At 35.1% G+C, this 13,896-nt stretch overlaps 2 protein-coding genes across 4 annotated transcripts in view; one reads left to right on the top strand and one right to left on the bottom strand.

Annotated features, from left to right (window-relative positions):
* LOC149489688 (THAP domain-containing protein 1-like) overlaps positions 1-13,896 on the top strand; it is a 147,140-nt gene that overhangs the window by 70,917 nt on the left and 62,327 nt on the right. The window lies entirely within an intron of this gene.
* LOC149489693 (inter-alpha-trypsin inhibitor heavy chain H4-like) overlaps positions 1-13,896 on the bottom strand; it is a 37,391-nt gene that overhangs the window by 9,115 nt on the left and 14,380 nt on the right. For all 3 annotated transcript variants that reach the window (XM_089714457.1, XM_089714458.1, XM_089714459.1), the window contains 15 exons: positions 9,952-10,166; positions 9,739-9,849; positions 9,272-9,525; positions 9,076-9,179; positions 8,882-8,998; positions 8,588-8,788; positions 8,064-8,220; positions 7,661-7,828; positions 7,262-7,396; positions 6,950-7,116; positions 6,600-6,746; positions 5,401-5,580; positions 5,195-5,288; positions 4,763-4,807; positions 4,610-4,672 (listed from right to left, as the gene is read on the bottom strand). In XM_089714457.1, coding sequence (XP_089570583.1) covers positions 4,610-4,672; positions 4,763-4,807; positions 5,195-5,288; positions 5,401-5,580; positions 6,600-6,746; positions 6,950-7,116; positions 7,262-7,396; positions 7,661-7,828; positions 8,064-8,220; positions 8,588-8,788; positions 8,882-8,998; positions 9,076-9,179; positions 9,272-9,525; positions 9,739-9,849; positions 9,952-10,166 — 2,158 coding nt within the window. The remainder of the gene's footprint in view (positions 1-4,609; positions 4,673-4,762; positions 4,808-5,194; positions 5,289-5,400; positions 5,581-6,599; positions 6,747-6,949; positions 7,117-7,261; positions 7,397-7,660; positions 7,829-8,063; positions 8,221-8,587; positions 8,789-8,881; positions 8,999-9,075; positions 9,180-9,271; positions 9,526-9,738; positions 9,850-9,951; positions 10,167-13,896) is intronic.

Here is a 13,896-nt window from a genome sequence, read left to right as displayed (position 1 = left end):
AATGGACAGGAAATTCGAATGCATTTTCAAATGACTGCCCTATTGCTTCAACCCAGAGGCAAAAGAGGCTCGCGGGCTGCCTGCAGCCCGCGCACCACGCACCCTCGAAGGTCGACAGCATTTCAAAATAGAAAATATTTGAATTGGGAATTTATAAGCACTTCCGATTGACTGTGGAATCGCTGTTGGCAAATAATAACAAATTGACGGGGGATTTTGATGCATTTTCAAATGACTGCCCTATTGCTTCAACCCAGGGGCAAAAGGGGCTCGCGGGCTGCTTGCAGCCCGCGCACAACGCACCAGCTAGTTATTATAATATATAAAGCTACACTACCACTCACTGACTGACTCACTGACATCGGGTTTCTCGGAAACTACGGGGAAAGTTGGGGGGATTTCAACGTGGACGTGTAGAGGTGCTCCCAGTGACCACCGGAAAAATATTGACATCTCCAACACCCTGGACAAGAGAGTGGACCCCTGGAGGTGCGCAAAAACGGTGGTACCTGGAGGGGGGGTGTCTGAACAAAAAATGCTCGGAACTGGTGGCGATTACCAGGGGTGGTGGAAAAATGGGGACTTTCGCGAAAACAAGATGGCCGCCGTACTTTGCCAAAATCGCCGTTTATGAATCCTTACGTCTCAAATTTGGCACACGTGCTCTGTTCGAGCCGGCGAATCGATCGGTGCCCCGTTCGAGTGGCTCCGGGCCCCAGTTTCCGACTTCCATACAACGTAAAATCCAACGGCCCGCGGAAACGGTGCGAGTTGGGTGGGGGGTCCGGGAACTAAAAATGATCACCACCCTGGGACGCTACCAGGGAGCCATAGTGGGTCGCACGATTTTGGAATTTTTCCATTTTTGGCGCAAACATAAAAACGTAAATTTAGACGAGGTGGCGCAACGGAGAAACACACCAATGATGCATTCATACTCGCCCAGCTCCCAGGATATCCAGAAAAATCCGAAATTTTGAACTTTCTCACAGCCCGCGGAGACGGTCAACGGCCCGCGCAAACGGTAGCAGCTACATCTGGGGTGCTCAAACTAAATGTGTAGTAAACTTCGAGCAATTACCACAGATAGTGAAAAAAATTCAAAATGGCGGAAAAAATGGCCGCCGCCATACAAATGCTAAAACGGCCATCGCTGGTCCGATCGCGCTGAAACTTGGCACAGGGGCTTTAATCGAGCCGCACATTAAGTTGGCATACTCATCATCGAGTTTCCATCGCTGGTTTCCGAGTTTCATACAACGCGAAATTCGACGGCTCTCCGAAACGGCGCCAGATAGGTGGGGGGTGTAGAACTAAAAAATGATCAGGAAGATGGGGTGCTACCAGGGCAATTGAGAAATTTCAAATTGGACGTAATTTTTTTTTCAAAAATGGCCGATTTTTCGAGGCAAGATGGTGGCGCCGGTTACTTTACGATCGGCCTGAAAATTGACTTTTGTGCTCTGATCGGCCAGATTTACAAAACTGCATACTCAGAATTTCTCTCCGACCCCCGGTTTCCATTTTCCATACATCACATAATTCAACGGCTCTCTGAACCGGTGGCAGGTAGGTCGGGGTCGCCAAAGTAAAAAATGCTTCAAAACCTGGTCCGCTTCCAGATATATAAAAATTTTTGTTAAAAAGCGAAATTTTTTTTTCGAAAATTTTGTATGGAAATTTCCATAGTAGGAAGGGTAATAGGAATATAGCAACGGAAAAAGATGGCACCGCGGGCTGCTTGCTGCCCGCGCACCGCGCAACCTCGAAGGTCGACAGCCTCCCGGAGTAGAAAATATTTATTAACTTTTGAACTACCGCACGAGCCAAGCGAGCGAAGCGAGCGAATCACGACAGCGGCTGGCGTAAATATTCAAATAGGTAGCGAGGAGCGAAGCGACGAGCGAGTTAGGTTAACTTCTGAACTACCACACTAGCCAAGCGAGCGAAGCGAGCAAGTCACGTCAGCGGCCTGCGTAAATATTCAAAGAAGTAGCGAGGAGCGAAGTGACGAGCGAGTTAGGTTACTTTTGAACTACCGCACTAGCCAAGCGAGCGAAGCGAGCGAATCACGGCAGCGGCTGGCGTAAATATTCAAATAGGTAGCGAGGAGCGAAGCGACGAGTGAGTTAGGTTAACTTTTAAGCTACTGCATTAGCCAAGCGAGCGAAGCGAGCAAGTCACGTCAGCGGCCGGCGTAAATATTCAAATAGGTAGCGAGGAGCGAAGCGACGAGCGTGTTAAGTAAACTCTTTAACAGTTTATTATGAAAAGTCACTGCCCGCTATCGATTAGACACATCAAAATGATGAAATTCGGGGATCACGTTTCAAGAATTTAACCAATATTTGAATAAGTAATTTATAAACAGTTTCGACTGACTGTAGAATCGCTGTTAGCAGATGTAACAAATGGACAGGAAATTCAAATGCATTTTCAAATGACTGAAGATTTCTGCCCTGGGATGAGCCGCGAGCTGCTTGCAGCTCGCGCACCACGCACCCTCGAAGGTAGACAGCCCCCCGGAGTAGAAAATATTTGAATGGGAAATTTATAAGCACTTCCAATTGACTGTGGAATCGCTGTTAGCAGATATTAACAAATTGACGGGGAATTTTTATGCATATTCAACTGACTGAAGATTTCTGCCCTGGGATGCTTCGCGGGCTGCTTGCAGCCCGCGCACCACGTACCCTCGAAGGTGGGCAGCCTCCCGAAGTGGAAAATACTTGAATGGGGAATTTATAAGCATTACCGACTGACTGTAGAATCGCTGTTAGCAGATGTAACAAATGGACAGGAAATTCGAATGCATTTTCAAATGACTGCCCTATTGCTTCAACCCAGAGGCAAAAGAGGCTCGCGGGCTGCCTGCAGCCCGCGCACCACGCACCCTCGAAGGTCGACAGCATTTCAAAATAGAAAATATTTGAATTGGGAATTTATAAGCACTTCCGATTGACTGTGGAATCGCTGTTGGCAAATAATAACAAATTGACGGGGGATTTTGATGCATTTTCAAATGACTGCCCTATTGCTTCAACCCAGGGGCAAAAGGGGCTCGCGGGCTGCTTGCAGCCCGCGCACAACGCACCAGCTAGTTTATATTATAATATTACTGGTCAACTTACATGAATAATTATCATCTTTATAGGTACATACCATTTTAATTGGTAGAGAATGATAGTTTTAAATAACGCTTGATAACTTTTGATCTCATACTACGATTTTTTAATTAAAATGAGTGCTACATACATTACTAGTTACATGCCTAAAAACATTTTCAGATTATATAGGTACTTTGTAAATACTTTTGTTATTTTAGTATAAATATTCAGTGAAATATAATGGTTTCATGGTGGTTAATTATAATATAATTAAAATTACTTTATCCACAGTTGAGACGCAGTAACAAGAATGTGGTAAATAAAAAGGTATAGCACTTTTCAAAAGGTATTTTTTTTCTGGACCGTAATCCTCAGGCTTAAAATGCAAACTGCATAATTATTCTGGCATGTTGATAAATTTTACCCTTGATAGGCACTATGGACAGCCATTTATTTCTTTTTATTTCATTTTTTGGAAAGCTGAAATAAGTAAAACAAAAAAAATTTGGTAAGTTAAAAGAACTATTAATTTCTATGTTAAAGAAGAACAAACATAAAACCACATGTGAGTGCAATATCGATGTCGTGCGTTGTTTCATTACTAGTATAAAAATCTTTGAAATGGTGTTCTAAATGTTCATCATAATTTTGTTAACTATTACAATATTTTCTCTTAGCTATCCGTAAAAACTCGTCATCATGGTTACCTTACTTGTTAAATTGGTTTATTGAAAAATGATGAAATTATTAGGAAAAGAAGATAGATAGATATTTAGCATGATTGATTACTAAAATGATGATAAAATTGACGATTTTTGCCATGAAAATGATTCTAAACAGGTAAATGCATGAGTATTGAGGAATATTGTAAATAGCGTAAATATACACTTGCCTGTGAAATTTTATGCCAGAATTTGGTGTCCAAAAACTTCTGCAATTTTTCACAATGCAATACATTATTTATATTCGGAAAATATTTATTAAATACGCAACAATATTAACTTAAATATTCGAAGCGAAGCAATTTTTTTGACACTTATGCCATATTGTCAAAGTGAGAGTTGCTACAATTTTATTATGGTAACTACCCATAATCAGGGAGTATCGCTTTTTAATAATTGGTTCAGATACTTATTTTATTTAGCATAAATAATAATTGTCTCATCCAACAATGCTTCTGAATGACGTTGTTGGCAATTTATCAACAAACTCATGTACAAATACTAACCTTTTGCACAGAATATTACAGCATACATAGTAGCCTTGGGAAAACTTCGTATTAACAGTGGCAATACCAAGTTAGGTGTGAAAGTGATAAAACACAACATTTTTCTTGTTACACGTCAAATGTTCATACCGAAATCTCCAGTGTATTAGATATAAGCTTCTTGGATGCAACGGGCTCTTGTATACAAGTAAGAATTAATAATCAAAATAATAAAAGAATTGTCTATATAACGTGCTTTTCTGATTTGATTGTTATTATAAATAAGAATATTTACCGCGTATAGTATATATATTAGGTCGAGATAAGGTGAGAGAAGACGTGAAGTGACCCGATGGAGCTGCAATATAAAGAGGATTTCAGAAGCTTTTCAATATTTATTTACATTTAAAAATAACCTTATGAACACAAGGAGAAAAAAAGTACTTACGAATAATACCATTTTGCGGGCCATTATTATCTGCGAAATCAAAACCTGAAAAATTATGCAAAAATAAATACAATGAAATAATTACCAATAAATTTTCTTATAAGATTTGATTTTATATAAGATTGAGTTTTACAATGATATAATTTAGATGATATAATGTAGTTTAGTAGTTAAACTAACTATGAGCAAAAAATGTGTGCGTGTACTAGTGTGCACACGTAAGAAGTGAAACTTCTTTATGACCTTATTTTTCAAAAAATAATTTACTATAATATATGCAACTTTACAGAAATACGTCGAATCACGCGTGGTAGGGATAAGAAAAAGATGGCGCGTAACGTTAAAATGTCACGCGTAACGAAAAAATGTTACACTAAATTTTTTTCCAACCCCGATAAAGAAGTTTCACTTCAAAAATTTGAGAAACATTACTTGGTTTTAAATCCACGGATTCGGCGTTAACGGCAGATTTAGAAGCATTGGGTTTAACTACAACCAGCGAAGTCAAGGGTGTTACGAACTCGTACTGGAAAAAAATACAATTAGCATAAACCATCAACGAAATAAAAAAATCACATTAAAGTGAAATAGAAAAAATAAAAAAGAAATAAAAAATATCAAATTCCAATACAAATTACCTTCAGGGCTATTTGCAAAGCTTTCTTTTCTGGTGTATATTCCGCCTTTATGTCTGCATCGGAGATTTCTTTTTCATCCAGCAACTGTTTGATAGTGAGATATGCCCATAAACGTTCTAGCGGCATGTACTCGTTCTTACCACGTGAAACGGGTATTTTATGCATTATTTCGTATTTTTTCTGTAACCAATATAAAATGTTTTGAGAACAGTCACATTTCATTATAAAATATCACCCAGTGTTCTCCTGTAGACTCTTTTTAACTACTCTCACTTGCGTTATACCCACAGCAACTATTACGAGGAAACATACTGCATACAATAATTATTTAATAACAATAACAATGTACTAATTCGTGGAAAATAACAGTTCAATACTTAAGAGAATAAAGGATTCCGGTTTCATTAAGAGGCCGTATCGATTTTAAGAGTGATTTTGACTTGTTTCTTTAATTCTTTAGGAGCTCGTTTAAAAAAACTAACTACTATGTTATATGAAAGTAATGGTATAATTTAAAATTCTCTAGAATATTCGACTATAGAGATCTGCCGTAACAACGTTTGCGCTCCCGTATATAATCTAAAATTCTAGAGAACTTTAAATTATTCCATTTCTTTCATAAAACATATAATATGTATTTTTTTTTATTGCAAATTTTTAAGCATTAACCTATCATTTAGTGTGTATTTTTTATTTTTTTTTAACTCTGTTGTAAGAACTAGAAATTCGACGCCATATACGCATAAAATTTCATCAAAGTAAGGCTATTTTAACTTAGATGTTCTTTGAATTTTTCAATAAAAGTACATAAATTGCCTCGAACATATTTTAGGATGTCTCAGTGTCTTTACTGTAGTATATTTTATAAGAAAACTTCTTCTATTAAATTCCGTGTAAAATACAAAGACACGAACGTCCCGCATGGAAAAAATTTAAACACGCCTTAGGTTATTGGCTATTAAACAAACTGGACAATGAATATCAATAAATTGTCTCGAACGTATTTTAGATATTGAATGAATCTTTAATTTAAGATATCATCACACATTGTTACTAATTTAGTTTTGTTAAACGAGCGTCTAAAGAATTACAGAAACAAGTAAAAATCACTCTAAAATCGATAAGGACTCTTAAAAATCATGAAAAAATTGAAATTGAATAAAAACATCGTCTGTAATATATTTAACAATATAACGTACCCTGCTAGGTCCATCGGAGACTCCGCAAATACCTATGATGTGTGTATCGATCTCTGACACGTCTTCAGCGACACGGCCCGCCACCACCACTTCTGATCCATCATACACTGCGCGGAACTTGCTACGAGTTAGAGAACCCTCCTTTATCTGAAAGATACACATTATTTTTTTGCACTTGTCCATTTATTTTTCTTGTTTATAAATTAATGCAATCGGAAATTCATAAGCAGTCTTGTCAAGCACATAATATTATATATTATTATGAATCGTGAGAAAGTGCATAATTTCCTAAGAAATATACTATATGTACCAATAAAATATCTAATAAAAACATTTCTATGTTGACTTACTTGATCTTTGGGATATGTGAATTTAACGTTGGATAGAAGCGGCGACGACACCTGTTGGTAGAAATCGCGCAGCTGTAAAGCTGCATCAGCTGCTTCATAAATATGTCTCATGAAACCCTCATTCTTTAAAGATAATTTGCGTAAGAAACTGCGGTCAGCGTCTTCGCCTGTAAAAGTAATAATGCTTATAGTTATGTGTAGTTAACAGACGAACTCAAAAGTGCGACCTTCAAAAAACAACTTTGCATATAACAAACTTATATATGTAAAAAATATACATGTATTATGTAATAAAAATTACTAAATTCTTACCGAAAGCGAGTGAAAATATAGAAGCCTTCTTCTCCCCAAAGTTCTTTTCAGAAACGTGAGTTAGGATGCGACCTGTATTGGTCTCTCCCTCAGTCGGTTCTCCGTCCGTCAAGAAAATAATTATGGGTTCCAAATCTGCAAAGTCATTCATATTTTTTTAATGTATCACAAAATATTTAAGTACATTAGAATACATTTATTTTAACATCATTCGATAAAACCGCGCACCACCTATTATGTTGCTCGAATTGTTGTGTGCGGTTAGCGGTATAACCACGGTATAACCTTCCTATAACCTATACAATAGATAACTAGGTATATCTAATTATTATTATTCTACTGAATTGTTTTATAAATACAATCTTAACAATAATAATACATATATGTTATGATAGTTACCATTTGTATCGGTATCAACGGGGTCATCTGCAGCTTTCTCTTCGCTGACCGTAGTTGTTGGCGAGGAAGTGGTTGCAGCGACTTCCGTTGTGTTTTCTTTCACTTCCCAATTTACCCCTTTTCGAATTAAGTCAATAGCTACACTAAGAGCGCTATTTATATTTGTAACTAAAAATAACATAAATATATTTTAATAAGCAACATTTTGAAGTAGTGATCCCAAAAGTTCCCAAAAGACTATGGATAGTTTCGTAGGTAGTGTTAGTAACTAATTTACTTTTGGAATTTGGTAGATATATTTTAGTATTTTGCCTTCCTCATCTTACATATCACTTTTCATGCATATTTCAAAGCAAATACAGAGATAATTAATATATATTAATATATTTCGTAAGTAAATTACCGCCGTCTGATTGCAATCGTGAAACAATCAATTTAGCTTTAATAATATTTTCAACTGTAGCTTCTGACGGTGGTACTAGGGTCGGCGGCTTGTAGCGGTAGTTGCAGCAAGTGATTTCGGTTCTTTTTGGTTGAAGAGCTTCTTGCAAGTTATGAACCTATATCCAGAAAAAGTCATCGCCTTTATTATATATCTATCATAAAATTAAATAGAAAAATATATCGACGTGTCCTAGCAACACCACGAAAGCTGTATAATATATCTATAAAGAGGACACTAGCATATTATATATTATTATTATAAAATACGTTTTCATCATAGGTCATTGCCATTAAAACCCGTTATCAGTAACGTAATTTATAAACCTTCTTTATATTTTATATCCATAAAATAGTTAAATTGTTGCATCAAGCTAATAATAGCTATAATATGACATGATATTAATGATAACATACATTTCGCATCAATGAATTATTGGTAAACTCTAGTTTCTATTTTAAATCTTATTGTTATTAATAACTTACCACAACATCCGAATTGAACTCAACAATATTAAAATAGTCTCCAGGATTAAGCTTGTCCAAGATAGTTTGAATCGCTTCTCGTAACTGCTCTATCTTCCTCCCCATCATAGAGCTAGATGTATCGAGAACGAAAACTGCGTGTTTCTTAAGAGGAGGAAGTGAACTGGGAGCTAAGAAGTGAACGAAATAGCCATCGTTAACCTAGAATGATAGATATTTTTTATTGGAGTTGTTTCCGTTAATGTTTCCCAATTTAATTGAAAAGTAAGTAATTGAAATGATTATCATTCTTACCAAAACTTCACCGTTCTTTGAACGATCTACATCATACTGCACTACAAATTGGCCAATTGTTCCTTCTTCTTTCTTTTCTTCTTCAGGTCTTCTGGAAGCAGATTCCTTCGACTTAGCCTGGATTTGAAAATAAGTATTTTAATATAATAATATTCATAATAATCTTTAAGCACCTGGAAACTTTAATAACGTACCGAATATATTTCCATAAGTCGTTTTTGTTCCTCAAGATTGGGTTTAAACGTTATAGTGGTTTCCCGGTCATCGTGAGCTCTGTCTATGAGAGCTATGGGATTTTCTGTAAATAATTGTTATAGTTTAGTTATTATAAATGTTGATGCCGGTTACAAAAAGATTTCTTATACTTATTAAACTTTATTATCTACTCACGTGCATCTTGCTCAGTTGCGTCGATTTCATTACCGGTTCTAACTTCTGGCACTCTCAATTTGGTAATCTTCTCTGTCTCGTGGATATGAACTGTAACCTTCATTTTCGGTACTAAAGCACCTGGATGCAGATTGATATCGTGGTTGTATACGCCATTACGACGGACTAGTAATTCTTCGTAAGTTAGGTTGAAGACGGCTGTTGTATTTGCTTCAACATTTACTGACACCATGAAATGATTTGAATCTCTTGCTCTGAAATTAGTTAAAGTTTAAATCTATGAGAACAAACAAAGTCAAAAAGAGTAAGTATAATAATAATTGGCCTTTAATTTCTAATGGATATGCCTTTTTAACAGATTATATTATGTATTCAAATTATAAATTGTAATTGTAATTGTATGTATGTATGTTTAATAATAAATAAATTTGAATTTGAATTTGAATATATAATGTATAAAATGTTACTTTGCAGATATATGTGCAGCCCCGAAGCCCTGGGACACAGCCTCATTGTAAATTTGTTTTGCTTCTTCCTTCTCCTTAACATATGCCTTATAAGACTTTCCATCTAAGGTCCTGCAAATGACAAAAATATTGATTTATATACCTAAGTAAAAATATGACACATTTGTATGTTTCTTATTATAGTACTAAATGTAGTTGCTTCTGTTTACATACATAACGAATCCACTGATAAACGCCGTTTCCGGGAGAAGCATGCGGAAGAAGGCCTCCTGTGCTCGTCTGGCTCGGTTCCGAACCGTTGTGACCACGGACGTGTGAGCATATCGTAGTGCTATTTCTGAGTGAACTCGCATTTCTGTTAACTTTATTGGAACTATGGGCTCTTCTGTTGTTGGCTCCTCCGATATCACTTCAGTAGGAGTTGTATTCTATAATAAAAGGTTATCAACACTAAGTAAATTTTCATAAATCAACTGCAATAAAAACACATCGAAAATAAAAGTATGAACGTATATAATTACATAACTTATCAGAAGTACATGTAGTCTAAGATCCAAATATAGGTCGACCTTCACCGGCGTGATAATAGAATGAGACCAATTTTATAATAGTCCATTGAATAAAAAGTTCTAGAGTGCGTGAGTTAGTAACGTAAGATGTTTCTTCGGAAACATGTCAAGAGTCCCTAGGTAATAAACATACTAAAACCCCGGGACACTAGGAGGAGCCCCGGAGTGGAGGGAGGGGGGAAAAGGTCCATTTTTTTCATTTTTCGCTTAAATCTCAAAAACGGTACATGTTAGAGAAAAACTTTCAAGGAAAAGTTGAAAGGCCATAAAATTATCTACAAGTTGTACCTAAATCATTTTTTCCTATATCCTACCGTTTCTGAGTTACACGCAGTAAAAAATAATTTTGGCTCAAACAATTTCCCCATACGATCAAAAAATATTTCTTTCTTCCAAAAAAACTCAAATGTGCAACTTGTGACCGGTACTGATAGATTGCTCTTAATTAGGTCTATAATTGGTAAAATAAACACATTCCTCCATGGAAGCCTTTAGGAGGAATCGATTGTCAAAATATTATATTAGGGTAGTTTGAGTTACTGAACTTGATCTTTTTATTTTTTTCTTCCATAAAACTCAAAAGTGCAACTTGTGACCGGTACAGATAGATTGCTCATAATTAGGTCTATCATTGATAAAAATACCAGATTCCACCACGGAGGCCTTTACGGGGAATTGAATTTTATTAGGGTAGTTACGATACTTGAACTTTTTATTTTTTTTCTTCCAAAAAACTCAAATGTGCAACTTGTGACCGGTACTGATAGATTGCTCTTAATTTGGTCTATAATTGGTAAAATAAACACATTCCTCCATAGAAGCCTTTAGGAGGAATCGATTGTCAAAATATTATATTAGGGTAGTTTGAGTTACTGAACTTGATCTTTTTATTTTTTTTTCTTCCAAAAAACTCAAATGTGCAACTTGTGACCGGTATTGATAGATTGCTCTTAATTAGGTCTGTAATTGGTAATATAAACACATTCCTCCATGGAAGCCTTTAGGAGGAATCGATTGTCAAAATATTATATTAGGGTAGTTTGAGTTACTGAACTTGATCTTTTTATTTTTTTCTTCCAAAAAACTCAAAAGTGCAACTTGTTACCGGTACAGATGGATTGCTCATAATTAGGTCTATCATTGATAAAAATTTTAGATTCCACCACGGAGGCCTTTACGGGGAATTGAATTTTATTAGGGTAGTTACGATACTTGAACTTTTTATTTTTTTTCTTCCAAAAAACTCAAATGTGCAACTTGTGACCGGTACTGATAGATTGCTCTTAATTAGGTCTATGATTGGTAAAATAAACACATTCCTCCATGGAAGCCTTTAGGAGGAATCGATTGTCAAAATAATATATTATTAGGGTAGTTTGAGTTACTGAACTTGATCTTTTTATTTTTTTCTTCCAAAAAACTCAAAAGTGCAACTTGTGACCGGTACAGATAGATTGCTCATAATTAGGTCTATCATTGATAAAAATACCAGATTCCACCACGGAGGCCTTTACGGGGAATTGAATTTTATTAGGGTAGTTACGATAGTAGAAATTTTTATTTTTTTTTCTTCCAAAAAACTCAAATGTGCAACTTGTGACCGGTACTGATAGATTGCTCTTAATTTGGTCTATAATTGGTAAAATAAACACATTCCTCCATAGAAGCCTTTAGGAGGAATCGATTGTCAAAATATTATATTAGGGTAGTTTTAGTTACTGAACTTGATCTTTTTTATTTTTTTCTTCCAAAAAACTCAAAAGTGCAACTTGATACCGGTTCAGATAGATTGCTCATAATTAGGTCTATCATTGATAAAAAAAACAGGGGCGTTTAGGAGGTATTGAATTTATTAGAGTAGTTAGGTAAAATAAAAAGCTTTCGAATTTTTCACATTTCATGGGATGTAGCTCGAAAACGGCTGCGAATAGAAAAAAATGATTCAGGTACAACTTGTAGATAATTTTATGGCCTTTCAACTTTTCCTTGAAAGTTTTTCTCTAACATGTACCGCTTTTGAGATTTAAGCGAAAAATGAAAAAAATGGACCTTTTCCCCCCTCCCCCCACTCCGGGGCTCCTCCTAGTGTCCCGGGGTTTTAGTATGTTTATTACCTAGGGACTCTTGACATGTTTCCGAAGAAACATCTTACGTTACTAACTCACGCACTCTAGACCCCCCTTGGAGGGACTCATTCAATGGACTATAATAAATTTAGTGTATTAAAAAATGTAAACTAAAGATAAGACTTGCTCTCTCTTTATCCTCATTTAAAAACCTTGTTCGGAAACATTACTTCTTATCAGCCTTTAATTCGGAATAGTATATTTATTATATGTATTTACATTTATTAGTATAGAATATATTTTAAATACTTTATGTAGTTTTATGTATGTATAATCATTAATTATTTATTTATTTTTCTATTATAATATATTGTATATATTATGTTAGGTTATTTATGTGCATATAATGTACTTTTTGTGTAAGTATCATACTTTTTTATTTTCATGTTATTTAAACTCTAATTTTATTTACTAAATATTTCGCTTTTTTACCGCTTGGTTGCCTGGCAGAGATCACTGCTTAGTGATAAGGCCGCCAATTGTACTACATCTTTCTAGTACCATATTTTCTTTTTATTGTTTCCTATTATTTAATGATTGTATTGCAATAAAGTGTAATAAATAAATAAATGTATTAAAAATGGGTTTACTGGGAAAATCCTGGACAGGATATTTTTTAATTAATTATTAAAAAATCTTTTATTTTCATTTTTTATTAATTGCAGTTTCGAGATAATAAAACAATTTTGTAATAAAACAGCGCTGACATAATTTTTTTTTCATCATCCCATCAAGTGAAAGTAACTGGTATACCGACATACCTGTTTATACCTGCCAACCTAGCCGTTTGTCCCGGTGAATATTAGAAAACGACTATGACTGCACATTCTGTAGGTTTCATACTTGTCTATTAAAATTTTTTTTTATTATCTTGATACTGCAATTAATTAAAAAAAATGTTTTTTTTTTTTAAATTCATTAAAAATGTCCTGTCCAGGATTTTCCCAGTAAACCCATTTTTAATACATTTTTTAATAGACTAAATTTATTATAAAATTGGTCTCATTCTATTATCACGCCGGTAAAGGTCGACTTATGTTCGGATCTTCTACTATAAATGTTGTTATTTTACACTTTGAAAACAGTCATACATATTAGATCAAGAGCCCACGACGGCCAGACATTCCTTTCTTTAATAAAGTTGAAAGTTTCTCTGTATATGTCTCCGATAAAGTTAAAACGACTAGCGATTATCAAGTCTGGGTTGTGGTTACTTTGGCAGGAAACAGGTAGTAAGGGTGTATAAAATTGTACCTAACTTTCATTATAGTTTAAAAGCTAAATTAAATATATGTTACTTGGGGACCTATAAAAAGATGTTACCTTAAGAGCCAGACAGTTTTCATGGTTCTTACATCTAGCCAGACACATTTAAAAAATAACTAACATATCATCAAATTCACATAGGTAACTACCTAAAAGCGTAACAAATATGAAATAACCCACTAAAAATATTAGTTAAC

The sequence above is a fragment of the Colias philodice genome, chromosome 3 (assembly GCF_061535455.1).
Source record: "Colias philodice isolate Cphi_HAF_F1 chromosome 3, ilColPhil1 Martin Lab GWU primary, whole genome shotgun sequence".
NCBI classification, from domain to species: Eukaryota; Metazoa; Arthropoda; class Insecta; order Lepidoptera; family Pieridae; genus Colias; species Colias philodice.
The sequence above is the reverse complement of the archived record's forward strand: the minus strand, read 5'-3'. Positions and strand labels throughout refer to the sequence as shown.